This window comes from Camellia sinensis, chromosome 6, assembly GCF_055761805.1.
Source record: "Camellia sinensis isolate YWXY chromosome 6, ASM5576180v1, whole genome shotgun sequence".
Taxonomy (NCBI): domain Eukaryota; kingdom Viridiplantae; phylum Streptophyta; class Magnoliopsida; order Ericales; family Theaceae; genus Camellia; species Camellia sinensis.
In genome coordinates, this window is record NC_138966.1 from 113,387,432 (window position 1) to 113,412,500 (window position 25,069).

The following is a 25,069-nucleotide window of genomic DNA, read 5'->3' on the forward strand; positions in this document are numbered from 1 at the left end:
TGTTTTTTTTTTTTTTTTTTTGTAATGAACTTGTGTACACATTGTAAATGAATGAGTGAATGAATGAATGAATGAAGAATTTAATTGTAATGAATTTGTGTACAAATGTTATTTTGTTTATGTTGTCAGTGGACTGTGTGAAATGAATGAAGTCTTGTGAAATGACTGTGTGAAATGGAATGGCCTGTATTGTCTGAAATGAATGAAGTCTTGTTATAAAAACTGGTCATAAACATGATGCAATAAAAATTTCGTGCAAAGTTATGTTTGAAGTTCCTCCCTGCAGAGTGAGATTGGAGTTGTATGAAAATTGAAAGGATGATAGTGGTTGATTGAAAAATTGGATTAGGAAATTGTAGAACATAATATTCAAGTGGGGTTAGTACTTTCAGTTTAATAAGTACGGATGAAGAATCCACGGATGAAGACAGGGGGTAGGTTGCAAATTGTAACTAAACAGTTAATTGTAAACTTGTAGAGGAGAGGTTGGAGAAACAAATTAGATAGGGTAGGAGATAATCTGACTGGTGGGTGAAATATGTGATAGCGTCTTTGGAAGCTGACTAAGTAAAAACGTGGTCCTGGAATTATGAATAAGCTTTAAAATGTGACTAAGTATTGAAAATGTGGTCCTGCTTGGCTTTAAAGTGCTCGGTCTGGCCGAGGCTTTGATGTGCTCAGTCTTACTGAGGCTTTGAAGTGCTCCGTCTAGCCGAGGCTTTGAGTGCTCAGTCTGGCTGAGGCTTTGAAGTGCTCGGTCTGGCCGAGGCTTTGAGTGCTCAGTCTGACCGAGGCTTTGAGTGTTCGGTCTGGCCGAGGCTTTGAAGTGCTCAGTCTGGCTGAGGCTTTGAAGTGCTCGGTCTGGCCGAGGCTTTGAGTGCTCAGTCTGGCTGAGGCTTTGAGTGCTCAGTCTGGCTGAGGCTTTGAGTGCTCGGTATGGCCGAGGCTTTGAGGTGCTTGGTCTGGCCGAGGCTTTGAGTGCTCAGTCTGGCTGAGGCTTTGAGTGCTCAGTCTGGCTGAGGCTTTGAGTGCTCGGTATGGCCGAGGCTTTGAGGTGCTCGGTCTGGCCGAGGCTTTGAGGTGCTCGGTCTGGCTGAGGCTTTGAGTGCTCAGTCTGGCTGAGGCTTTGAAGTTCTCGGTCTGGCCGAGGCTTTGAGTGCTCAGTCTGGCTGAAGCTTTGAAGTGCTCGGTCTGGCCGAGGCTTGGAAGTGCTGCAAGTGAAAATGTCATGGGAGCGAGATACAAACAGTTGAATTATGAAAGCTGAGAACTGCAACAATGTTGGCAATACAAAAGTATGAACTATTTATTAAAGAGGGAAATACAACAATGTTGACAATACAAAAGTATGAACTCATTGATAGTAACGCTTCAAATATTCCGCATTCCAGGGGTAGGGGAGGTCGCGGCCTTCCATGTCTTGAAGTCGGTAAGTGCCTGGTCGTGGTCGGGCTTTCACTACGTAGGGTCCCTCCCATTTGGCCGCCAGTTTGCCCTCGGTTGGGTTCTTTGTGGCAAGAGTTGCTTCACTTAAGACAAGGTCCCCCACGGAGAACTCTCGTGGTCGGACCCTGCAGTTGTAGTGTGCTCTCATTTTCTGCTGGTACGAAGCCAATCTGACAGCAGCAGTCTCTCGGAGCTCTTCGACGAGGTCCAGGTCTGCTCGATGGAGTTCGTCGGCTGCGGCCAGATCCGGATGTAAAACCCGGGGGGTGGGAAGACCGACTTCGACCGGAATAACCGCCTCAGCGCCATATGTTAAGCGAAAAGGGGTTTCGCCAGTGGGAGTGCGAGCAGTGGTTCGGTAAGTCCAGAGCACGTTTGGTAGTTCCTCAGCCCAAAGGCCTTTAGCAGCTTCGAGCTTAGTTTTGATGATTTTCAGAAGGGAACGGTTGGTGACCTCAACTTGGCCGTTTACTTGGGGGTGACCGGGGGAAGAGAAGCATGGTTGGATCTGGAGATCTGCACAAAATTTTCTGTACTTCGCGTTATCGAATTATTTTCCATTGTCAGAGATGATGGCTTGAGGGATGCCAAATCGGCAAATGATCGATTGCCAGATAAACCTGGTGGTGTTCCGCTCGGTGATTGTGGCAAGGGGTTCAGCCTCAACCCACTTGGTGAAGTAATCGATGGCGACAATCGCGAACTTGGTCTGGCCTCGACCGGTGGGAAGTGGACCGACCAAGTCGATCCCCCACTTGGCAAACGGATAAGGGCTGTAGAGTGTGATTAACTCTGTAGGAGGAGCATGGGGGATGTTGGCGAAGCGTTGACATTTATCGCATTTGAGCACGAAGTCGGTCGTATCTTGATTAAGAGTTGGCCAAAAATACCCAATACGGAGTATCTTGTGGGCAAGGGACCTGCCACCTGAATGATTACCACAAATTCCCTCATGGATCTCCTGCATTCCATAAGTTGCTTGAGCTGGATTGAGGCATCGTAGATATGGCCAGGAGAAACCACGCTTGTATAATACACCGTCGATAATGATGTAATTGGATGCTCGGGATCGGACTTTGGCTGCCTGCTGTTGGTCATCTGGGAGTGTCCCTGTGGTCAAGAATAGAAGAATGTTGGATGCCCAAGGGATGGGTTCGTTTTGGATGAACTGTACAGCTTATAGGTCGGGTGAAATGGCCGGGTGGTGTAGGTATTCGAAGCGGACATCATGGCTGAGATTAGGATGGTCAGCAGAGGCCAACTGAGCCATCTCATCTGCTTTGGAGTTTTCCGCCCGAGGAATGTGCCTGATGTGGAAGGTAGTGAAGAGGCGAGTAAGGGGGAGTGCCATGTCCCTGTAAGCTCGCATTGTGTCTTCCTTGGCATCGAAGTCCCCCGTCATCTGACCGACGACGAGCTGGGAGTCGCTGAATACTCGGAGGTGGCTGACCCCAATGTCCTTGGCAAGATGGAGGCCTGCTATCAATGCCTCATACTCGGCCTCATTATTGCTTGTTTCAAACAAGAAACGAAGGGCACATTTGAAGTAACCGCCCTCGGAGGAGGTGAGGATGAGGCCGGCACCACTTCCTTTTCGTCGAGACGAACCGTCGACATTAAGAATCCAAGAATGAGGATCTTCTGGCTCTGTTGGAGTTAGTCGGAGCGGAGGGGTAATGGTCGGGGTCAGATTGGTGAACTCCAGGATGAAGTCAGCTACAGCCTGTCCCTTGATTGCTGTCCGAGGGCGGTAGGAGATGTCAAACTGGCTGAGTTCTACTGACCACTGCATCAGTCTACCTGAGAGTTCTGGTTGCTGCATGACCTTTTTCAGGGGCTGGTCGGTGAGGACCACTATGGAGTGGGCTTGGAAGTATGGGCGGAGACGTCTGGAGGCAATGACCAAGGCCAGAGACAGTTTTTCTAGTAAGGGGTAGTTCTGCTCCGCTCCCCTGAGAGCCCGACTGATGTAATAGACCGGCCGTTGGATTGAGCCATCTTCTCTGAGGAGAGCTGCACTGACTGCGGTGCTCGATACTGCTAAGTAGAGGAAGAGGGGCTCGCCCGTGATTACTTGGGAAAGAAGGGGAGGGTTGGCCATGCATTGCTTTAACTGTTGGAAAGCCTCTTCGGATTCAGCTGTCCATTCAAAAGTCTGCCGAAGAACTTTGAAGAAGGGTAGGCACTTATCTATTGCACGGGAAATGAAGCGGTTGAGGGCCGCCACTCGGCCGGTGAGTCTTTGAACTTCTTTGACCGTCCTAGGCGACTGTATCTCAACCAAGACCTTGATCTTCTCAGGGTTAGCTTCAATGTCGTGCTGACTGACCATAAAACCCAAAAATTTTCCAGATCCTACGCCGAAGGCGCACTTCTCTGGGTTGAGCTTCATCTGGTACTTGTGCAAGGTGGCGAAGGTTTCTCGTAAGTTAGTGAGATGATCGGAGGAGTATTTGCTTTTGACTAGCATGTCGTCAACGTAGACTTCCATATTTCGGCCTATTTGGTGATGGAAGACGACATTAACCAGCTGTTGATAGGTGGCCCCAGCATTCTTCAATCCGAACGGCATTACACAATAGTGGTAGGTACCTCGGTCGGTAATAAATGATGTGTGTTCCCGATCAGATGTGTGCATCAGGATTTGGTTGTACCCAGAGAAGGCATCCATGAAGCTGAGCATTTGATGACCGGCCGTGGCATCGACTAGCAGATCTATGCGGGGAAGAGGGTAGCTGTCTTTGGGGCAAGCTCGGTTCAGGTCAGAGTAATCGACACAGAGTCGCCATTTGCCATTGTGTTTGCGGACGAGGACCACGTTGGACAACCATCTAGGGTAGTCCACATTTTTGATGAATTGGGCCTCGAGGAGCTTGTCAACTTCTGCGGCTATAAGAGTGTTGCGCTCCGGATGGGAAATGCGTTGTTTCTGGCGGTGGGGTCGGAAGTGGGGTTCGATGCTGAGTCGGTGGGTTATGAAGCAGGGGTCGATGCCTGGCATGTCAGAATGGGTCCAGGCGAATACATCTCTGTGCTCGGTCAGGAGAGCAGTAAGGTCGGCCTTGGCTTGGGAAGGTAATTGGCTGCCAATTTTAGCGGTTTTGATTGGGTTGGTGGGATCGATGTTAACTTCAACAAGTTCCTCCACGGGTTCGCCTCTGACCAGCTCGTCCTCGTCTCGGACGTCAAGCCCTTCGATGATCATGGCCTCTTTTAGCTTGACTTCTTTGAGTGAGGCGACATAACACTCCCTGGCCACGGTCTGTTCTCCTTTGACAGTTCCGACACCGAGATCGGTAGGAAATTTGATGGCAAGGTGATAGGTGGATGTGATGGCTTGGAAGGCGTTTATGGCTGTGCGGCCAAGGATGATGTTGTAAGCAGAGGGGCAGTCGACCACAAGGAAGGTGAGCAACTTAGTGGTCTGCCTCGGGTGTTCGCCAATGGTGATAGGTAGATCGATGGAGCCGATGGAGGTCACACGGTCGCCGGTGAAACCGACCAGAGGGGTTTGGAGGGGAGACAAGCTTTCTTCCCCGATCTTGAGCTGGCGGAAGCAATTGAGGAAGATGATGTCTGAAGAGCTGCCGTTGTCAATGAGGACTCGCCTGACCTTGTAGTTGGAGAGGATGGCGGAAATGACAAGGGGGTCATCATGTGGGTAACGGACTCCGGCACAGTCGGTGTCTGTGAAGGTGATGGGTTCGATCCACTATTTTGACTGTTTGGGAGGTCTGTCCACCGTCGCCACTGCTTTGTCTGAGCCCTGCCTGATTTTCTGAGTTCTGCCTTCTGAGCTGAGCGGGATGGTCCCCCGCAAGCGAGGCCACCTGAAATGACTCTGATTTCGTCGACTGGTGGAGGGGGATTGCCTGGAGGTCGAGGCTGTGGTGGTGGGCGATCGTGGCCTTGGTTAGGTGGGACTTGATTGCGGGGGGGTGTGTGCCGGCGATTGTTCCTGGGAAGGTCGGTTCTTTGCCTCTGTTGAGGGCGGGTGTCTGTGAATCGGCTGAGGCGGCCCTGACGTATGAAGGTCTCGATCTAATCTTTGAGGTTAATACACTCGTCGGTGGTATGGCCATGGTCTTGGTGGAAACGACAGCACTTGGATTGATCTTTGCGATTGGAAGGGTTTCGTAAAAGCAGGGGCCACTTGAGGGGGTAGTCCCGCTAGATCTGATTGAGGACGTGCTCCATGGGGGAGTTGAGAGGTGTGTACCGCTCAAACTGACCGGGCGGTCGGGTCGGAGTCGATCGGTCGGCTCGGGGGGGTCGGTCATTATAGTGGGATGTTTGGCTATTATACTGGGCGGTTCTGGGTTCGGAATCTTTCCTCTTGTCTCTAGGGGTCGGATTTTTAGGGGTCGGCTCTTGCCGAGCGGCCAGGGAATCTTCAGCATTCATGTATTTCTGGGCTTTGGATAGTAGGGCTGCCATGGTGGTTGGAGGGTTTTTGGAGAGGGAGAAAAGGAAATCGGACGACCGCAGGCCGGCCATGAAAGCGGTGATGATGACCTTGTCGTCATTCTCCGCTACTTGAAGGGCCTCGGTGTTGAAACGGGTGACGAAGCTGCGGAGCGACTCCCCCTCGGTCTGACGAATGTTTAGGAGTTGGGTGGCTGGGCGTCTCTAACACTGGGCTCCGATAAAATGGCTCAGGAAAGAGTCACTGAGGTGTTGAAAGGTGGAGACAGAGTCCGCCGGTAATTGGCTAAACCACAACCGAGCTGATCCCTTCAGTGTCACTGGAAAAGCTCGGCACATGATCTCGTCAGGGAAAGCATGGAGGATCATGAGGGTGCGGTAGGTTTCCAGATGGTTGACTGGGTCCGTCGTTCCATCGAAGGAGTCAATGGTAGGCATTTTGAACTTAGCGGGCAATGGTTTGTCACGGATGGAGGCAACAAAAGGCGAGTTGGCGGTGACTGAGGGGTTGTGCTGAATGTTCTGCATGACCCCTTGTAGTTAGAGTTTCATAGCTCGGAGTTCAGCGTCCCAGAGGGGAATGTTGTCGCCATGGTCGGTCAATGGGGGCTGGATACTGCTGGCTTCCCCCTCAGGGGCTAGTGGCACGACTGGCGGGCGTGGAGGTAGAGGTGGTAGGCTCATATGTGGAGGAGGAGGGGGTTGTAAACCTTTTGGGTTGAGCGGAGGGGGTTGTGGAGCAGTGTGGCCCGGGGTTCTTTCTTGGTTGGGTGGAATGTCTGGAGGTGGAGCGGGGACGTTTCTTTGGAGTAAAACATTGATCAGGGCCTGATTTTGCTCGGCCATGCGGTTAATACTGTTAGTAAGTTCGATGATGTACTGTGGTGGGTTGTTTGGATGAGAAAGGTCTATTTGATGATCGGTGGTATTATGGTGGGAGGCCATGGACCTAGTCGTGACCATACACCTGGACGCGTGAGAGGAAAAAGGTAATGGTGAGAAAGGAGGGCTCCGGCGATAGTGAACACAACTAGCGCACGAATAAATCACAAGTTTCCCACAGACGGCGCCAACTGATAATACAGTCCGTCCCGGGTGGATGGGTCGGGCTGGTCCAAGCTCTTCAAGTTCCGGTTCAGGGTAATGATTCCGTCAAATGACCTGCAAGCAAGTCCAAAGGGAAACGGGGCGGTCCCCCAGTGAACCCTCCGGCGAGAGAATCATTAGAGGAAGAAGGAAATGTAGAGAGGGAGAGATAAAAAGCTTAACCTTCCTCGTCTTTTTATTCTTGCTTATATCCTTTGGTAATCATTTCACTGTCCCTTGTGACGTGCCCCCTTCCGCCGAAAGCCTGTGTCGTAGCTTACCTTGTTCAGGGTGAGGGGGCTCTGTTCCGACGGGGAGGTGTTGTCGTAATAAATGCTGTGATGGGCTGCATTAATGGTGATGTGTTGTGGTAATAACTCTGCAGATCTTTGTCTGCTGATGTGGCCTGTGTTTCACCTGCCATGTGCTCGAATGCCATTGGCCCTCCATGTCTAGATGGCCTCCAACTGTCCTGGGCTTTGCCAACCGGGTTATGCTATTGGTCCCAAGCGATGGGTTTGGGGTGGTTTGCTGTGGGCCGTATGCCTTGTGGGCCTATCCATGTCAATGATCATGGCAAGAAAATTTGGACTCTAGAAATTGTTTAGCATTGAACTATTTAAAAATACATTGTTTAAGAATATATATATATATATGCACTAATAACCCAAAAAAATTACAATTACCGTATATCTATTATTTGTGGAATAAATGCATATCCTTTTAACTTGAAGAAAATGTCTCGTATGGTTTGTCATAAATAATTATAATTGTCTTTATTTTTCACCATTTTATCAAGAAAATATTTAAATAGAAATTATGAAACAAAATATGAAAGCTTGCAACTCAATTTGCATAAATTTTCTAACTTGACCAATTCTCACGTTGTTTATTCTATGTAAGTTATGAAAAACGATATTCACACTGTTTTTTAACCTCTCATACTAAAAATTCATTAATATTACATGAAAGAAAGACTGCAATTTCTTGCAATGCATCACAATAAAGACTTGTCATTTCTCAAACAAAAAGAAATGAAAATTGTCACAACTTTTGAATCAATTACATGAATTTTTTTTTTTTTTTTTTTTGCTATTCCACTTTATCAAATGTTACAGCTTCAGTTTATTTCTCATAACTAATAAAGTAGCCATCATTCTTATAATCAATGTACCAAATTATAAAAGGCACCTTGCAAAAGAATGGAAAGACTATTTTTAAATGATAAACTGTTGGGGAATTTTCTAAAAATTAAAGTCTCTTAAGAAAGCTTGAAACAAATTGAAAATTCAGCATTAAAAAGATAGATTAACGTGTAACACTTAGACCATATTTAGTTCATGGATTTGGAGACGTATTTACAAAGGGAAAGAGAAAGAATATCTAAAACGTAAGTGAAATATAATTATATTTCATTCCCATTTCACCTACATTTTTCCTTTCTCTTTTCAAATTTCTCCCTAAATCCGTGAATCAAACCTTAATAAATTGTTTAATGAAATATTTCTTTGAAAATAGAATTGTTATTTGTAGAGAAGAATATTAATGTGCATGCACGCATACTGTAGGAATGGTACGGGTACAAGTATGCACGCACTTTCTTATTTACATTATCTTTGGAAGACCGAATAACAATTTTTAGGTAATTTTTATCTAATTTCATATGTTTAATCTTGACTAATTAATACCACCACAATCTCATTGTACTTAATAACCCAATCAACCTCATCCGGCAATTAAACATGGCCAATAAATTTCTATATTTTACTTTTTCAACCAAGTGTATTACAACATAAAATTATTACTTACTCTTGCAATATTGCTCTATATTAATCACCAATTGACATACCTTTGTTGAGAAAAATATCAACACAAAAATAATAAATCAAACTATCTAAACCAATTATATTCGAGTTGGGAGACAACCTGACAATGCCCTGAGAAACACCCAATTACTTTTCCACAACTTGATGTAGAATATATGAAAGGTGACAGATACAAGTAGCATAAATCGTGTCTTTATTTGATGTCAATGCTCTAATAAAATATGTGACTGATTCATTGAATACTCTTGTATACCTATTATTATTATATTCCAACTAGGGGTTTGCAACTTGTTTGAACAGTAGAAGTTTGGTTCTTAGTTTTTATACATAAACCCATATAAATAGATATAAATAAGTAAAGAATAGAGGAAACAAAGGAAGAAACCATTGTTGATTATTATTATAATATTTAGTTGCAATAATTCCATAATTATGCAAAGAATGAGTTAAATGTATTGTGAAAATAACATCAACTAAAAGTATTTTTTATACAAAATTTAGATAAAATTGGCAAAATAAAACTCGAGATTCGATTGTACTATACTTTGTTTTGGTATCAAATTTTGAAAGCGCAGGTAGATTTTGGAATGGCACATCTCTTTTTGGAAAGAAATACTTATCATCTTTTAAGAAGTGATTCAAAAACTGATAAAAGTGATGACTAATCGTAATTTGTCTTATACTCGTTCTGTCTGATTTGTTTGACATAAACTGCTTCTTCACAAGTCAATTAAGATGCAGTAGGTTCAATGAAACCTTATTTTTCGGGTTTGGATCTTAAATTTATGGGACGAAATAGTGATCCACGTTCATTAGCGATCAACCCATATTTTCCGACTAGTTTATAGTGAAAGCCACAAAGTCCAGTTGAAAGTAAAATTTTCCAAAGAACATGACTTCTGTATGGGAAGAATGTAGAATCCGAATTTATACAACAATACAAACAATAAATGGTGGAATGATAATAACAATAATAATAATAATAATATAAGGAATAGGGGCACTAATGAATTCATTTCCGTCTTTGGCGGGAGAAACCTGGGGATCCAACAGATTGTGAACCTCTGAAATTTCTGCTGGGAGAATCCATTGATCCTCTAAAAGAAGCATAAGCAGCCACAGCTGATTCGGGAACTGAGTCCAGCGGAAATGTCTCCACGAAGCATGCTGTGTTAATCCGAGTCCTCTCCAGCTCTGCTTGAAGTAGTTCTGAGCTATACTGCTGGGCAAGGGCCTAAGAAAATAGAAACATTGTTAAAAAAATAATGCATAAGAGAAGCCACCTAATAAAATGTGCAACCGAAAAGGATGTACTGTCACTGATTCTCTCAGTGATACAAGCTAACTTTTCTAACTTCCAAGCAATCAATTTTTAGTTTTAGTTTTGATCATAGGATGCCATTAGAGGCAGGGAAGGAGGAGGGAAGCAAATGTAGAAGGTTATGGAGCAGCCCAGGTGTTAAGAATTGATAAAACTAATCAAGATCCATGAGATACGAAATGCAAACAAGAATAAAACCATAATCTAAATCAAGCACAAAAGAACACAAATTTACGTGGTTCACCCACGAATAGAGCTACGTCCACGATGGTTGTGGTTCATTATGATCTGATAGAGTTACAATACAATACAGAAAAATGTGACACTTCAACTATAAATAAATAGTGTATTAGGGGAATGGAGCAGAAGTCTGAAATACTAATGTTGTGTTTGGTTAGGGGATTTGAGGAGGGATTTGGAAAGGAAAATGGAAAAGGTAGGTGAAATGTGAATAAAACATGCCTAAATTTCGAGTTTCACACACCTTTTCCCTTTCCCTTTCCAAATCCCTCCTCAAATCTCCCAATCAAACACAACATAAAAGTACCCTTACTCCAAAATTCGGATACTTATCAGGATTCACACTATCCAACACAAGGTTGGGTTGTAATGCTTGCATCTATTTATGTACCCTCCAAACATCTTTAGGCTCTCTCTCCACAATCACAATATTTGTAGCAAGGAGAGTGAGCAAGAGGATGGCTTAGCAAACGAAAATAACAATAGTAGTAGGAATATTATTTAAAAGTGACATACTAATAATAATAATAAACAAAACAAAACATGAAATTTTTTACATACTGAATTTGTTAAGTTTTTTAGTGATCATATTAAGACAGTCTTCACTTTGGAACAAGTACTTTGTGTGAATAGATAAAAGCATCTTTAAAAAGCCATATGCCAATGGTAATTTGGTCACTCAAAAAACTTTGTTGTAGCAAAAGTCAAGACTCTTGATAATAGAATTGCTATGGTTGAGTGGGTTTTCCATATCTAATGTTCTAAAAATTTGTATCATTTAACAAATCCTTGTCCAAGTTTTGCAAACTATTTTAGTTAATACCCATTGTCAAATTCTCACACAAACCAACATGAACCTACAAAAAAGCATTCAACTTGTTCATAGGGCTGCAAAACAAACCAAGCTACTCAAGCTCGACTCTTGTTCAGCTCATTAAAAGCTCGTTCCAGACCAGCTCGTCATGTAAACAAACCAAACTCAAACACATTTTAAATCTAAAGCTTTCAAGCTAAAGTTGACCAACATACTACTCTGTTCAATAAGCAGATATGCACTATAAAAAGCCAAGCTACTCGAGCTTGACTTATGTTTGGCTCATTAAAAGTTCGTTTGAGATTGGCTCATTATATAAACAAGCTAAGCTTGAACAAGTTTTGAATCTTGTTAAGTTTTTAAGCCAAGCTTGAACACCTTACTATTCGGCTCAGCTCTTTTGCAACCTTACCTGTTCAGAATATCTACAATGCCAAGACATATCAGAGCAAGAGACCTAATAAAAGGGATCCTTACAATGAGGTCATCAGGTGACACGGTCATCCCTTGCTGTCTATCATCTGAAAGTGCATCTTCACTCCCACGAGTCGTCCGCCGGTGATGACGTGGAGTCTCAATAGTCTCGGTTACACTCTCAGTGGCTTTCTCCAGGAGGTCCCCTTGTAAAGCCGTCAGAGACTCCCTTGCATCGGGTGTAAAATATGGATTCAATATGGTCTCAAAATATTCAAGCTGCAGAAGATAAATTCAAACAATCAGGCATTCTAATTAAGTAACCATGTCGGGCATTTTTTAATCTGCTGCAAGTGAAGAAAACATAAGGACATCTTTCCTTTTAACCGTTTTCAACAAGAAACCCTCACAAAATACTGTGGCCTGCTTAGCATCATTTCAAAAGCCATTCTGCTTTCAAAATAGGAAAACAAAAAACACAGAAATCATGTTTTCTCGACAGTTCTCTGCTTTCAACTGTAACAGAAAATGGAAGCAAATCCCAATATAACCTTGCTTCCAAAATCTTCATCGTTTCGTTTCCAAAAATTCAAAGATGAAAAACAAAATACAGCTCTTGGTATTCACTTTGTCCTCAGTTTCGCTTTTCATTGTTCTTTTAATTTTATCTACACTGATTTCAAATCCTTCCAAACATGAGGACATAATAAACAATATGTTCACTGTGAAATAAGAAGAGCAAAGTAAACAAATTTGAATCTATCCTGTCCACAAGAACTATTGTTGTTATTATTGTTATTTTATAAGCAAAATGGTATTATAGAGCGCCAAAAGGGGTGCAACCTATATAGAAAAACAAAAAAAAAAACCTATCAAAAGAACTCAATATACAAAAGCAAAAGAGGATTCACAGAAGCAAAAAAAAATCCTTCGCACCAAAAAATGAAACTATGCAATAAAGATGTCTTAACCCTTCGAACTCCAAAATCTATATCCTCAAAAGTTCTTCTTCTCCTTTCGCATCACAAGCATGGCATAAGACATAAAGGAGCCACCAACCAAGCTTTCTTCTTTCACTTCATCACCTTAAAACCACCACCTCTGTCAAAGGGACTTTATCCAATATGAATGCCCCTACAATCTACAATGATAGGCAAATGGCCTGACACAGGTCTCGGTATCAGAATTTAAGAGAATCAAAAGTTCATCATCATTAGCTTTGATGAAATCTGAAAATCCCATCGTTGCAGAGGGAATATGACTGCAACCTCTCCTCTCAACTGGGAACCGAATAACATTAGAGTCCCCACCAATGCACCATGGCTTACTGTTAAAATCCACCTACTCTCCACCTACTTCACCCACTTAAACCTACTCCACTAAACCTAACCCACTACACAACTACCACCTCACCTACTCCACTAAACCTAACCCACTACACCACTACCACCTCACCTACTCCACTAAACCTAACCCACTACACCACTACCACCTCCACTTCACCTACTCCTTACCTACTACACACTCACCCTCTTCTATATATAGGAATCATGAATCATTGTAATAGAAATCAATATATCAATCAATAATAATACATACAATTTATTCTCTCTCTTTCTCTATACATTATTTCTTACATGGTATCAGAGCTGGTTTAAAACCTAGTATTTTTCGCTTCCCCGGCGGGCGGCAACCTCACCTTAGCCGTCCGCCGGACCTCAACCTATTCCGCTGATAAAATCAACAAAGATTTGTGCAACTGTAGTCATGTGTGAGGCTGATGGAGAAGAATTCTTCACCTCATATGACGAGACAGTCTGGAACTGGAAACACTGCAACATTCTGCTCTGGAATTCTGCAGCAGCTAGATTATAGCTTGGTTGAGTGCCAAGCTTTGGTTCTTCCACCCACTCTTGAACTTGCCTAGCAAAGTGTGAAGGTTCATGCTTGTGTTGGAGGGACTAGTGTGCGCGAAGATCAGCGCATTCTCTCCAGTGGGGTTCATGTTGTTGTTGGTACTCCTGGTCGTGTGTTTGACATGTTGCGGAGACAATCACTTCGCCCTGTTTACATCAAAATGTTTGTCTTAGATGAAGCTGATGAAATGCTGTCACGAGGTTTTTAAAAATCAGATCTATGATATTTTCCAGTTGCTGCCACCCAAAATCCAGGTTGGGGTGTTCTCAGTTGCTGCCACCCAAAATCCAGGTTGGGGTGTTCTCTGCCACAATGCCACCAGAGGCTCTTGAAATCACCAGGAAATTCATGAATAAGCCTGGAAAGAGAAAAAGCTCATGCTAGGATTTGCGAAGTGATTCGCTGCAGGAATTTTGGCTTTGGATGAAACCCTTACCATACTCCACTCATTCTCTCTCCACTTTATCACATGGGTTTGTCCCTCTCTCTCCTCCATTTGATTTCAAAAATCACTTATTTTTATTTATTTTTTCCAAGTCACTTTTCCTCTTTTTTAAATACCCCACTTTATTTTGAAACAATCGCACTGATGTTTTTCATATAATCCATCTATAAATATTTTTTATCTATTTTCTTTCTCCCTTGTTTTCTTTCATTTTATTTTTATTTTTTCAACAAAACACTCCCAAAAAAAAAAAAAAACAACAACATTTTACAAACTTGTCATTTCTTCATGCCGGGGATCAACCCCGATCAGCATTTTACACCATAAAAAATAAAATAAATAAAAATAAATAAAAATAAAAAAACACAAAACAAAACAAAACACAACCAACACAAATCGGAACAGTGGGATTTTTCTTCTCGCCTATTCCGCCGGTCTTTTCTTCTTGCCACCGTCTTGGGCGGCCCTTGCCGGTGTTGCCTCCGTGTTTCCCACTCCACTGGGCATGATCACTACACCCTGCTCCTCCACTGCAGCATACGGCGGACCTCCAAATCGGAACATTACGGTGGCCTTCCGCTTCAGCTCCTTGTTTTCTGCCCTTAGCACGCTTATCTCTGCTCGCGCATCCTTATACATGCGTTGGAGCAGAGCCAGCTGGGAGTTTAAATGCTGCACCTCATTTGTCCTACTCTGCAGCCGGTTCGACAAATTTGTGACCGCCGTCATGCTTTCCACACATGCCTTCAAAGTATACTGATTGGCCTCCACATCCGACTGCACTGCCATTCTTTGCTCCACAGACCGCATCGGAAAGTTCAACGGGGCAAACTCCGGGGCGCTTGGTTGAGGTTCCAGTGCCACCGCACCAGTTCTCTCTCTTGTTGACTCGTTGAGGTCGGGAAAGAGGGTGAGCAGTCCACGGGAAGACGAGGACGAGGCCATTTTCTGGGCAACAGAGTGTTACAGAATATCTCTCGCAACAGAGTGTTACAGACTCTCTCTCTCAGCACAACGAAGAGTTTTTCAGACTTTCTCTCTCAGCACAACGAAGTTTTTTTTTTCAGAGGTTTTTCGCAGATTCTCTCGGCCTCAGCCTCCGCTTCGGTTTATAAAGACCATGACAAAGAGGCCGACACGCGTTCTGTCGATCACGTGCATCGCCGCGTGTCTGGCGCACCTTTTGATGGCACGCCTTTTTATAGATTGGGCACGCCTTTTGATGGCACGCCTTTTGAAAACATGGGCACGCCTTTTGATGGCACGTCTTTTTATGGATTGGGCACGCCTTTTGATGGCACGCCTTTTGAAAGATTGGGCACACCTTTTGAGGGTGCGACTTTTTAGGGGTCCGACAAGACTCTGTAAACTGTCCCGACATTGATTCCGGTTAGCTCCTTCATGGGTCCGACAAGACTCTGTAAACTGTCTCGACATTGATTCCGGTTAGCTCCTTTATGGGTCCGACAAGACTCTGTAAACTGTCCCGACATTGATTCCGGTTAGCTCCTTTATGGGTCCGACAAGACTCTGTAAACTGTCCCGACATTGATTCCGGTTAGTTTCTACAAGGGTCCAGCAAGACTCTGTAAACTGTCACAACAACTGTCACAACATTGTCTGCTACAACGGTCCAACATGACCCCATAAACTGTCTTCTACATCGGTCTGACACCGCCATCCAGTGTCCTCTACACCGTTATGACACCACCATACAGTGTCCTCTACAACGTTATGACACCCCCATACAGTGTCCTCTACAACGTTATGACACCACCATTCAGTGTCTTCACCAATGGTCTGACACGACCATACAGTGTCTCCTATCCTTTTTTATTTTTATGTATTTTCTTGTTTTGTTACTCTCTCCAAACTCAAGTTGGTTAGTTCCTATCCCCCTTGAGTTTGCGGGGGGCTGTTAAAATCCACCTACTCTCCACCTACTTCACCCACTTAAACCTACTCCACTAAACCTAACCCACTACACAACTACCACCTCACCTACTCCACTAAACCTAACCCACTACACCACTACCACCTCACCTACTCCACACCCCACCTCTCATTTGCACCCATCAATTCCCCCCACAATGCTTTCCTGTTGGCATCCAAAACCTGGCCATAGGCCTCTCAGAAGATCCACCGAATGCCATCCTCTACCAAAGAAAATAAAAAGGACAAGGAGTTATTAATCACCATGCAGGACATCGCTCATTTCCTTCCACCACTCGCATATCCCAAAAAATCAAATGCCCCCACCTGTGGCTCTATAGTGTAGCATCTACAGCCTCCCAACTCACAAAACATAAACCCCACAAACTTGCAACTATGGCACTATCTAAGTTGTCCATTTTGGTTTCATGCAAGCAAAACACAACCACTCACCAGGATTGGATCATCGATTTAATAAACTACAAAGTTGCATTTAATTTATTTTAATGTGTGATTGTCTGATGTTAGCTGCTGCAGGACCAGAAAATATACTTTTCCAGAAATAAACAGTACCTAATTTAAAACAATACAAGTAAGCGAGGTGGAACGCCATTATTTACCTCAAGCATGAGCTGACAAAAACCATTTGCATCCAATGACCTAAGATCTTTTGTTTTGTTTTCATGAAAAAGACTGAGGAAAGTATCAATTAGGCCTTCGACGAGTATACCAAGCGTCTTGTCCAGTAGGGGCTTACAGCCAGCAAAGACCTGTAATGAAGAAATTATTTCACCTCATAAGTTTAATTGAGAAAATGAACTTGAGACGTATGATCAGTTGATTACTTAGTCAGGCTTCAGAGATTGGCCTTAAACTGATGTGGATATGGCTTCTAATTTTAACAGAATATAAATACAGTGCACTAAACGTAGGTCGGAAAAAAAAAAAAAAAAAAGGAAGCATAAAGAATCAAATAGCAAAACAAGAAAATTTTCAAACATAAATCACGCAAAGCATGAATTAAGTACCTCTGCATGCACAGCTACTAAAGTATGCAGTAACTCTACAGCAGCATCTCGCACACCCTGCAAAGTATTAGCATTGTATGGAAATTTTTTAGAGAAAAATAGTGTTCATCAGTCAAGGCTCTGACAGAAGAAAAGAACCATAATTGTTTTCTCTAATTCCTCACCTTGACTGCAGGTGCTTCCCCCCATTGAACTCCAGAATCCAATAAATAGTTCATGGCGGCTGTTCTAATCAAATTTGCCTGAAAAAATACACAAAGATGCCGAGTTAAAAGACCCAAATATTTAGGGAGGCCACAGTAAGAAAGTCTGTTTCTCTCTCTCTCTCTCTCTCACACACACACACACATCCTTGAATGCATTCCTGTAGCAACCTTCACTTTACTCTAGTCATGCTTGCATGTATTTACATGATCTTGTCTTGTTAAGTTGCATTGCAAACCTTGATTTGTTTCGCATAAGTGTTGCTTGCATGTTTTGTTCCTTGTTTAGTGTGAGTTTAGCCGAGGTCATCTCAAGCTTAGGTTACACCTTTGAACTTCTTATACCTAGACCATCTTGGAACCACCTTGGTTGACCTCCACGCTCACCCTGACATGTTGGCCGAGATGTCATTATCTAGGCTGAGGTGTTCATCACCAAGGCCGAGATGTGTATTATCTAGGCCGAGATGTTATCCTTTAGATAATTTAGATCTTTGAACCTTGCACCTAGTGATCTTGTTCCTGGACTGGTATGACCTAGACCGAGGTGTGGCACATCTAGGCCGACGTGTGGCACAGCTAGGCCAAGTGTTATCCTTCCTAGCCGAGATCATTAAACCTACTTGCCGAAGCCTTGTCTTGACCCGAGGTCATTGCATGCCGGAGTGCCCTTGTCACCTTACTTGTTATATACACTTTGTCATGCACTTGTCTTGTCAGTCAATCACCTTTTGAGGAGATCCAACCAGCCGTTGCCACGTGTCCCAGCAGAGGGTTAAGTCTGCTGGCAGTAGAGAAACATATTACTTTGTGTGTCATATTTGCATGGTAGAGAGAGAAGCTCTAGGAAGAGGAGAGGAAGTTGGAGAGAGAGAGCTAGATCCCAAGCTAGATCCCAAGCTTGATCTTTAGAGTTTGAGCCGTTTAATCCGTGTTTTGAGGTTAGAATCTTGATTTACTCTTGTTATTCTTTATGTTGATCCGATTGCATTGCATGATCTAGCATGATTCATGAGCCATGCATTGATTTAAAGCTTGCTTTAGAAAGAGAAAATGATGTTCTTGTGTTCTTGAGATAAAACCATGTTTTGATCCGAAAGTTTGTAACAAGTTTGTTAGAATTTACCAATTTACTCCTCCACCTACCATCTCCACTAGCACCCACTTCACCTACCACCTCCACTATCTCCACTAGCACCCACTTCACCTACCACCTCCACTACACTACACCTACTACCACCTTCTCTTCTATATATAGGAGTTGTAATACATAACACAATATCAAATAATCTTGTAATACATCAAAACAACAATTAGATATCAATCAATAATACATCAGTTTATTTTTTACATGGTATCAGAGCAGGTTTAGAACCTACTATTTTCGCTTCCCGGCGGGCGGCAACCTCACCTTGGCCGCCCGCCGGACCTCAACCTAATCCACTAAAATTTTCTACACATACCTTCACTCTTCTCTGTCCTAAAGTCTGATCTTTCATTCCGATCCGATCCGATCCAATCATCAACATCGAAATCAGAGAGGCCTAGGTCTCATCACTGTCTTCATGTACCTCTGGATGCACAATCTCCCCCAAGAGAAACCTCGACACCAACACACTGAAAGCAGGCTCACCACTCTTGATGATGTGAGTAAACGACACTGCAATACTCACTGTCGCAGCCACATGCCCAATTGTATGCGCCACAGCAACAGGAAAGAGGGTTTTCCAGAACTCGAAATCAGTCTTTGGTGCTTCGGCTAGTCTGGTAGCCCAAGAGATCAACATCATGAGAGATCCACAAGCGAGAGATAGAGTCGAAGTAAGCCATGGAAAAGGAAAAGAATTTAGTTTTTTTTTTTTTTTTTGTTGTAGATGTTGAAGATCACATTCAAAGCCAACCCAGATCGCTTCTGTATATTTCCAATCCAGTACCCACGATATTTCCCTTTTATTCCCACTTCCGTTTATTCTTATTCTTATTATGCACCACCTCAGAACCATGTGCATCCCTTTTATGAAACTTTCTTTATTTTATTATTTTATTTTATTTTATTAAAAAAAAAAAAAAAAAAAAAAAAAAAAAAAAAAAAACCAAAGCCACCCACGTGGGTTGGTTCTCATAAATCTGCAATTTGATAGCATGCCATCATCCACTAATTTTTTTATTTTTTAAACCCATCTTCACCTTTTGCACTCACGTGGTTGGTTCTCACTTTTTCATCATCAATAGTTGGTTCTCTTTTCTTTTCTTTTCTTTTTCTCTTCAATTTTTTATTAAAAAATAAAAATAAAAAAATAAAAATAAAAATAAAAATAAAAACTGGGCCAATAAACCCCGTGAACCACTTTCCTTATTTCCCCTATCTTTCGTTTTGATTTCAACTTTATTCTTATTATTTCTTTCTTTATTTTTCTTTCACATTATTTTTACTTTTTTTTCAAATTTCATTCATACCATATAACTTTGCACACCAAACCATATTTTATTCATCTCAGGGATCAACCCCGATCCCAATTTTCCCACAAAAAAAAAAAAAAAAAAAAAAAAAAAAAAAACAAACAAACAAACAATCAAACCCAACACATATCGGAACAGTGGGATTTTTTCTCTCTACTCTACTGCAGGTCTCTTCTTCTTGCCTCCGTCCTTTGCAGCCCTTGCCGGTGTTGTCTCCATATTTCCCACTCCACTGGGCATGATAACTACTCCCTGCTCCTCCACTGCAGCATATGGCGGCCCTCCAAATCGGAACATCACGGTGGCCTTCCGCTTCAGTTCCTTATTTTCTGCCTTTAGCACACTGATCTCTGCTCGCGCATCCTTATACATGCGTTGGAGCAGAGCCAGCTGGGAATTTAAATGCTGCACCTCATTTGTTCTACTCTGCAGCCGGTTCGACAAATTTGTGACCGCCGTCATGGTTTCCACGCATGACTTCAGAGTATACTGATTAGCCTCAATATCAGTTTGCACCGCCATTTTTTGCTCCACCGACCGCATCGGAAAGTTCAATGGAGCAAAACCAGAGGTGTTTGGTTGAGGTTCACTGGCCACCGCACCAGTTCTCTCTCCTGTGGACTCGTTGAGGTCGGGAAAGAGGGTGAGCAGCCCGCGGGAAGACGAAGCCATTTTTTCTGGGCAACAGAGTGTTATAGAGAGTGTTACAGAGTTTCTTCTCAGCAAAACCTCTCTTTCTAAGCAGACTGAAGAATTTTTCAGAGATTTCTCTCAGTTTTTCTGTCTCAGTTTCTGCCTCCTCCGCTTCGGTTTATAAAGACCATGACACAGAGGCAGCCACGCGCATCGCGCGCCTTTTGACGCCGACAACCTGGCACGCCTTTTCATGACACGCCTTTTCATGGCACACCTTTTGATGAGTTGGGCACGCCTTTTGATGGCACGCCTTTTGACAAAATTGGGCACACCTTTTGAGGGTGCCACTTTTACATGGGTCCGACAAGACTCTGTAAACTGTCCCGACATTGATTCCGGTTAGCTCCTTTATGGGTCCGACAAGACTCTGTAAACTGTCCCGACATAGATTCCGGTTAGTTTCTACAAGGGTCCGACAAGACTCTGTAAACTGTCCCGACATTGATTCCGGTTAGTTTCTCTAACGGTCCGACATGACCCCATAAACTGTCTTCTACAACGGTCCGACATGACCCCATAAACTGTCTTCTACAACGGTCCGACATGACCCCATAAACTGTCTTCTACAACGGTCCGCCATGACCCCATAAACTGTCTTCTACATCGGTCAAACACCACCATCCAGTGTCCTCTACATGGTTATGACACCACCATACAGTGTCCTCTACAACGTTATGACACCACCATCCAGTGTCCTCTACCACGTTATGGCACCACCTTTCAGTGTCTTCACCAACGGTCTGACACGACCATACAGTGTCTCCTATCTTTATTTTTATTTTTATGTATTTTCTTGTTTTGTTCCTCTTTTCAAACTCAAGTTGGTTAGTTTCTATCCTCCTTGAGTTTGCGGGGGGCTGTTAGAATTTACCAATTTACTCCTCCACCTACCATCTCCACTAGCACCCACTTCACCTACCACCTCCACTATCTCCACTAGCACCCACTTCACCTACCACCTCCACTACACTACACCTACTACCACCTTCTCTTCTATATATAGGAGTTGTAATACATAACACAATATCAAATAATCTTGTAATACATCAAAACAACAATTAGATATCAATCAATAATACATCAGTTTATTTTTTACAAAGTTCCATGTTTTTGTGTTTGTTTCCATAAAATCTTCAAGTATGGGTACCCAAGTCCATGTTTTCAAACTCATCTCATGAAAACTCAGATTTCGAATAAAGAAGTTATGAATTTAGCATTCATGCCCTTCATGTTCTTCAAGAGGGAAACCCAGATTTTCCCAGACTTCATTTCTTTGAACATGGTCGTCGGGAACACACCTCGGCTAAGAGGTGTGGGACCTCGGCCTAGACCTGGTTAGTACCCAGCATATTTTCCCGAGATGAAAAGGCAATGTTGTAACTTCCAGCATGTTTTGCTTTGACTTGACCTAGTTTTGAAAGAAATGCCGAGATCCTTTCCTGTCATGTAAAGCTTGTTTTAAGAATGCATTTGATACCCATCTTTGAGCATCTCTTCTTGCCTTCTTGAAGTGCATTCAATGGGATTTATATTGTGCTTGTAGGCCTTGGATCCTTGCTTGTAATTCCTACACCCGAAGAATTATGTGAATGGAATTTTTAATAAAGTTATGTTATAAAGTTTTGATAAAGCTTTGCTTCGTTTTGGAAAAGTATTTGCTCAAGCATGAATGATTATCCCTAATCTTTGTATCAAGTATTATCTTGTCTTGATGACATTCTTGACAAGTCCGTACGTGCTAGGGGACTCTAAACCTTTGTAGCACAAGTCCGTACGTTCTAGGGGACTCTAAACCTTTGTAGCACAAGTCCTTGCATGCTAGAGGACTCTAAGCTTTTGTAGCACCTTTGTTTAATGTCATCATTTGGTATTATGTAGATGTTATTAACATCCCAAGAAGATTTGAAAGACTTGATAGATGAACTTGGTTCATCCCTTGATTTTGTACAAGTTATTATATGTATTGTTTTGGATAAAGATCTTGGATATCATTCATTTAACCATTTATTTCTGATATCATTCACTGAGTATCCAAGCTCACCCTCTCATTATATATATGTAGGTGAAGAGCAAGAAAGCGGCGGCGCCTAGATGATTATTTGCAACTTGTTTTGGATTCGCATTTTTGTAGCATCTTGAAGATCATGCTTCTTGGCTTGTAGTGTATTTCTTTTGTTTATTTCTTTTGTTTATGTCGGCTTGAGAAGCCTTTTGATCAAGATGTATTATGTACCTATTTTATTTGTATTCAAGTTGTAAGACCTCGATAAGATGTATGTCATTTCATTTAATCTATGCACAGCTCTTATGGACTAATTAGATTTAAATTTTATTACTTCCGCACATGTAGGCCCCATATGTATACTCTGATTGTGTGTGAATCTTTGTAATTTGGCCTTTGGTAAATCTCGGATTACTGGCCATCACGGCACCATCCTACTAGGGGCGGAATGGGGTCGTGACAATCCCACTTTATCCTTTTCAACAATAATCTCATTTTCTATCCCCTTTATTTTCCCGAACTGTGAACAGAAATTGTAATGGTAATTCAGGTACCCAAGTAGAGGGACAGATTTTTGAAACAAAGTACACCCAGTCTAGTCTTCATTAATGAGGGGCTCAAGGAGGGGTGGACGGATACACACCTAACCTCGATCATTATGTATGAAGTTGTTTCCCTCGTATTCAAATCCATAACCTTAAGGATTTTCAGCCTAATTTTAACCACAGAACCAGAGGCCCGTTCTCATAGTATACTGAATTCATTCATTATAGTTTTTTGTGACCCCATATATAAAAGGATTTCTATCCAATTAAACAGGTGTTTTATTTAGTTTTTAAAAAATCATAGATCTAGATTCAGCTTTTGGAACACAAATTATTTAACTGCTTTAATGACACAATTCTCTTATAATTGCCAACTGAGGGAGCCACAGAAAACATTCATATGGCTTGCCCCTTAATACAGGCTGCCCCAGTATCAGTTGCAGGAGCAAATGCCAAGTACCACAATTCATGCTACCTCAAATTAAATGAGTTCTCCCATTAGTTTTTCAGCTTTCCAGGATAAAAACTAAACCTGATCATCACCCTTCTGTTGCCCAAGGGTTTAGTACTTGCAAATGTACGAAATATTGTCTGAGTTACAGAGTCACATTCAGCTGATTGTAACCATTGACAACTTACGTTAACATACAAAAATTCATAGTTTCCAAAAATTGTAAAATGATTTCATGTGAATTGTAAAAGTTTCTATCCCAAGGACATGCTAATAAACTGAAATCAATGCAAACAGGAGACGAAAATCAATTAAGTAGAAAGCCTATTGAATACAGAAGGCAAAACAAGACAAAAATAATGCTCAGCAAATGATGTGTGCACAACAATGTCCAGTTAAATTGTAAGACAATGTTTAGATATACCTTTGCAAAAGTGTACTGTTCAAGGACCTTTTCTTCAAGCCCAGAGAAAGACATAACCAATTCTTGCAGATCACTGTCCTCTTCATCTCTTCCCCTACACGTAGTGAAGATAAGAATGTCACAACTAATATCTGTAGATCAACATGTATTGTATCCACTCACACACACACACACACACACACACAGGGGAAGAGAGAGAGAGAGAGAAGTAAAATAAAGTAGGGAATTTGCAAAAAAATGGGATGAAACTTAAAATTTAATTACAAAAACATGATAAAATTTACAATTTACCCCTCTAACTTTTTCCCTCCTCCCTCTCCTCTCTCTTCCCTCCCTCTCCTCTAGCCACCAACTACCCCTCCCCCACCCTTCCCAGCCGCCAACAGCCCCACCCCCACCCCCACCTTCCCCACTCTCCCCGACCCTTCCCCGCCACCCCCAACCCCCCCTTCCCCGCCACCTCCAGCAGTCCCCCACCCTTCGCCGCCCACCCCTATCACCGCAACCAATCCCACGTCAAACCACCCCGTACCCCAACAACCCCTACGACACCTAGCCACCATCACAACCAAATCATGACATCACAGTAACCACCACAACCAGGATCTCTCTCTCTCTCTCTCTATATATATATATATATATATTTTAGGGTTTTGATTTGGGGGATTCATACTTGATCCAAATATGAGGAGGTTGAACGTGGACAAAGGGGGTTGGTGGAGGGTGGAGGAGGGGGATGAGGGGCTGGTGAGGGTGGTGCTACATATACATATATATACATATGAGAGAGAAAGAGAGTGAAGAATAAGAAAATGCAGAGAGGCAAGGCCATAATTATCAAAATTGTATGATCCTACTATCCTAAATTGCCAAAACGATCCAAATACATGTTATAGCAAGATCGCAACAAGTAGGAGAGGTTGAAGGTGGATAGAGGGAGCTGGTGAGGGCGCCGCATATATATATGAGAATGAGAGAGAGAGAGAGAGAGAGAGAGAGTGAAGAATAAGGAGATGGAGGGAGGCGAGGACCTCAAAATCATATAATCCTACAATCCTAAATTGCCAAAACAATCCCAAATGCATGCTATAGCAAGATTGCAACAAGTAGGATCGTGTAGAATCATAACAGGATCGTGTAGGATCATAGGTAGGATTGTAAGGAAGATCGTTGAATTTATGATTTTTCACCTAATTTTTTGTATGCATCATCTTTATTTGCAGTTTTACATTATTGTTACTAGAAAGTAGAATCTTACGATTCTCAATCCGATCTGATCCAATCTACGGGGGACTGCTTGGACGTTGAGAGAGGGTGGGGGAGAATGGCGGTGGTTGGCAAGGTTGCGGAGTGGGTGCCACCGCCTCCGAGGAGGTGGTTGGAGAAGGTGGAAA

The 25,069-nt window shown here is 42.8% G+C and overlaps 1 protein-coding gene across 2 annotated transcripts in view; it reads right to left on the minus strand.

Moving 5' to 3' along the window:
• Positions 1-9,565: 9,565 nt before the first annotated feature.
• LOC114291137 (exocyst complex component SEC5A) overlaps positions 9,566-25,069 on the minus strand; it is a 44,107-nt gene continuing 28,603 nt past the window's right edge. For both annotated transcript variants that reach the window (XM_028235185.2, XM_028235183.2), the window contains exons 16-21: positions 23,676-23,769; positions 17,059-17,136; positions 16,895-16,951; positions 16,487-16,636; positions 11,636-11,851; positions 9,566-10,017 (exon numbers count right to left, since the gene is read on the minus strand). In XM_028235185.2, coding sequence (XP_028090986.2) covers positions 9,796-10,017; positions 11,636-11,851; positions 16,487-16,636; positions 16,895-16,951; positions 17,059-17,136; positions 23,676-23,769 — 817 coding nt within the window. In that variant the 3' untranslated portion in view covers positions 9,566-9,795. The remainder of the gene's footprint in view (positions 10,018-11,635; positions 11,852-16,486; positions 16,637-16,894; positions 16,952-17,058; positions 17,137-23,675; positions 23,770-25,069) is intronic.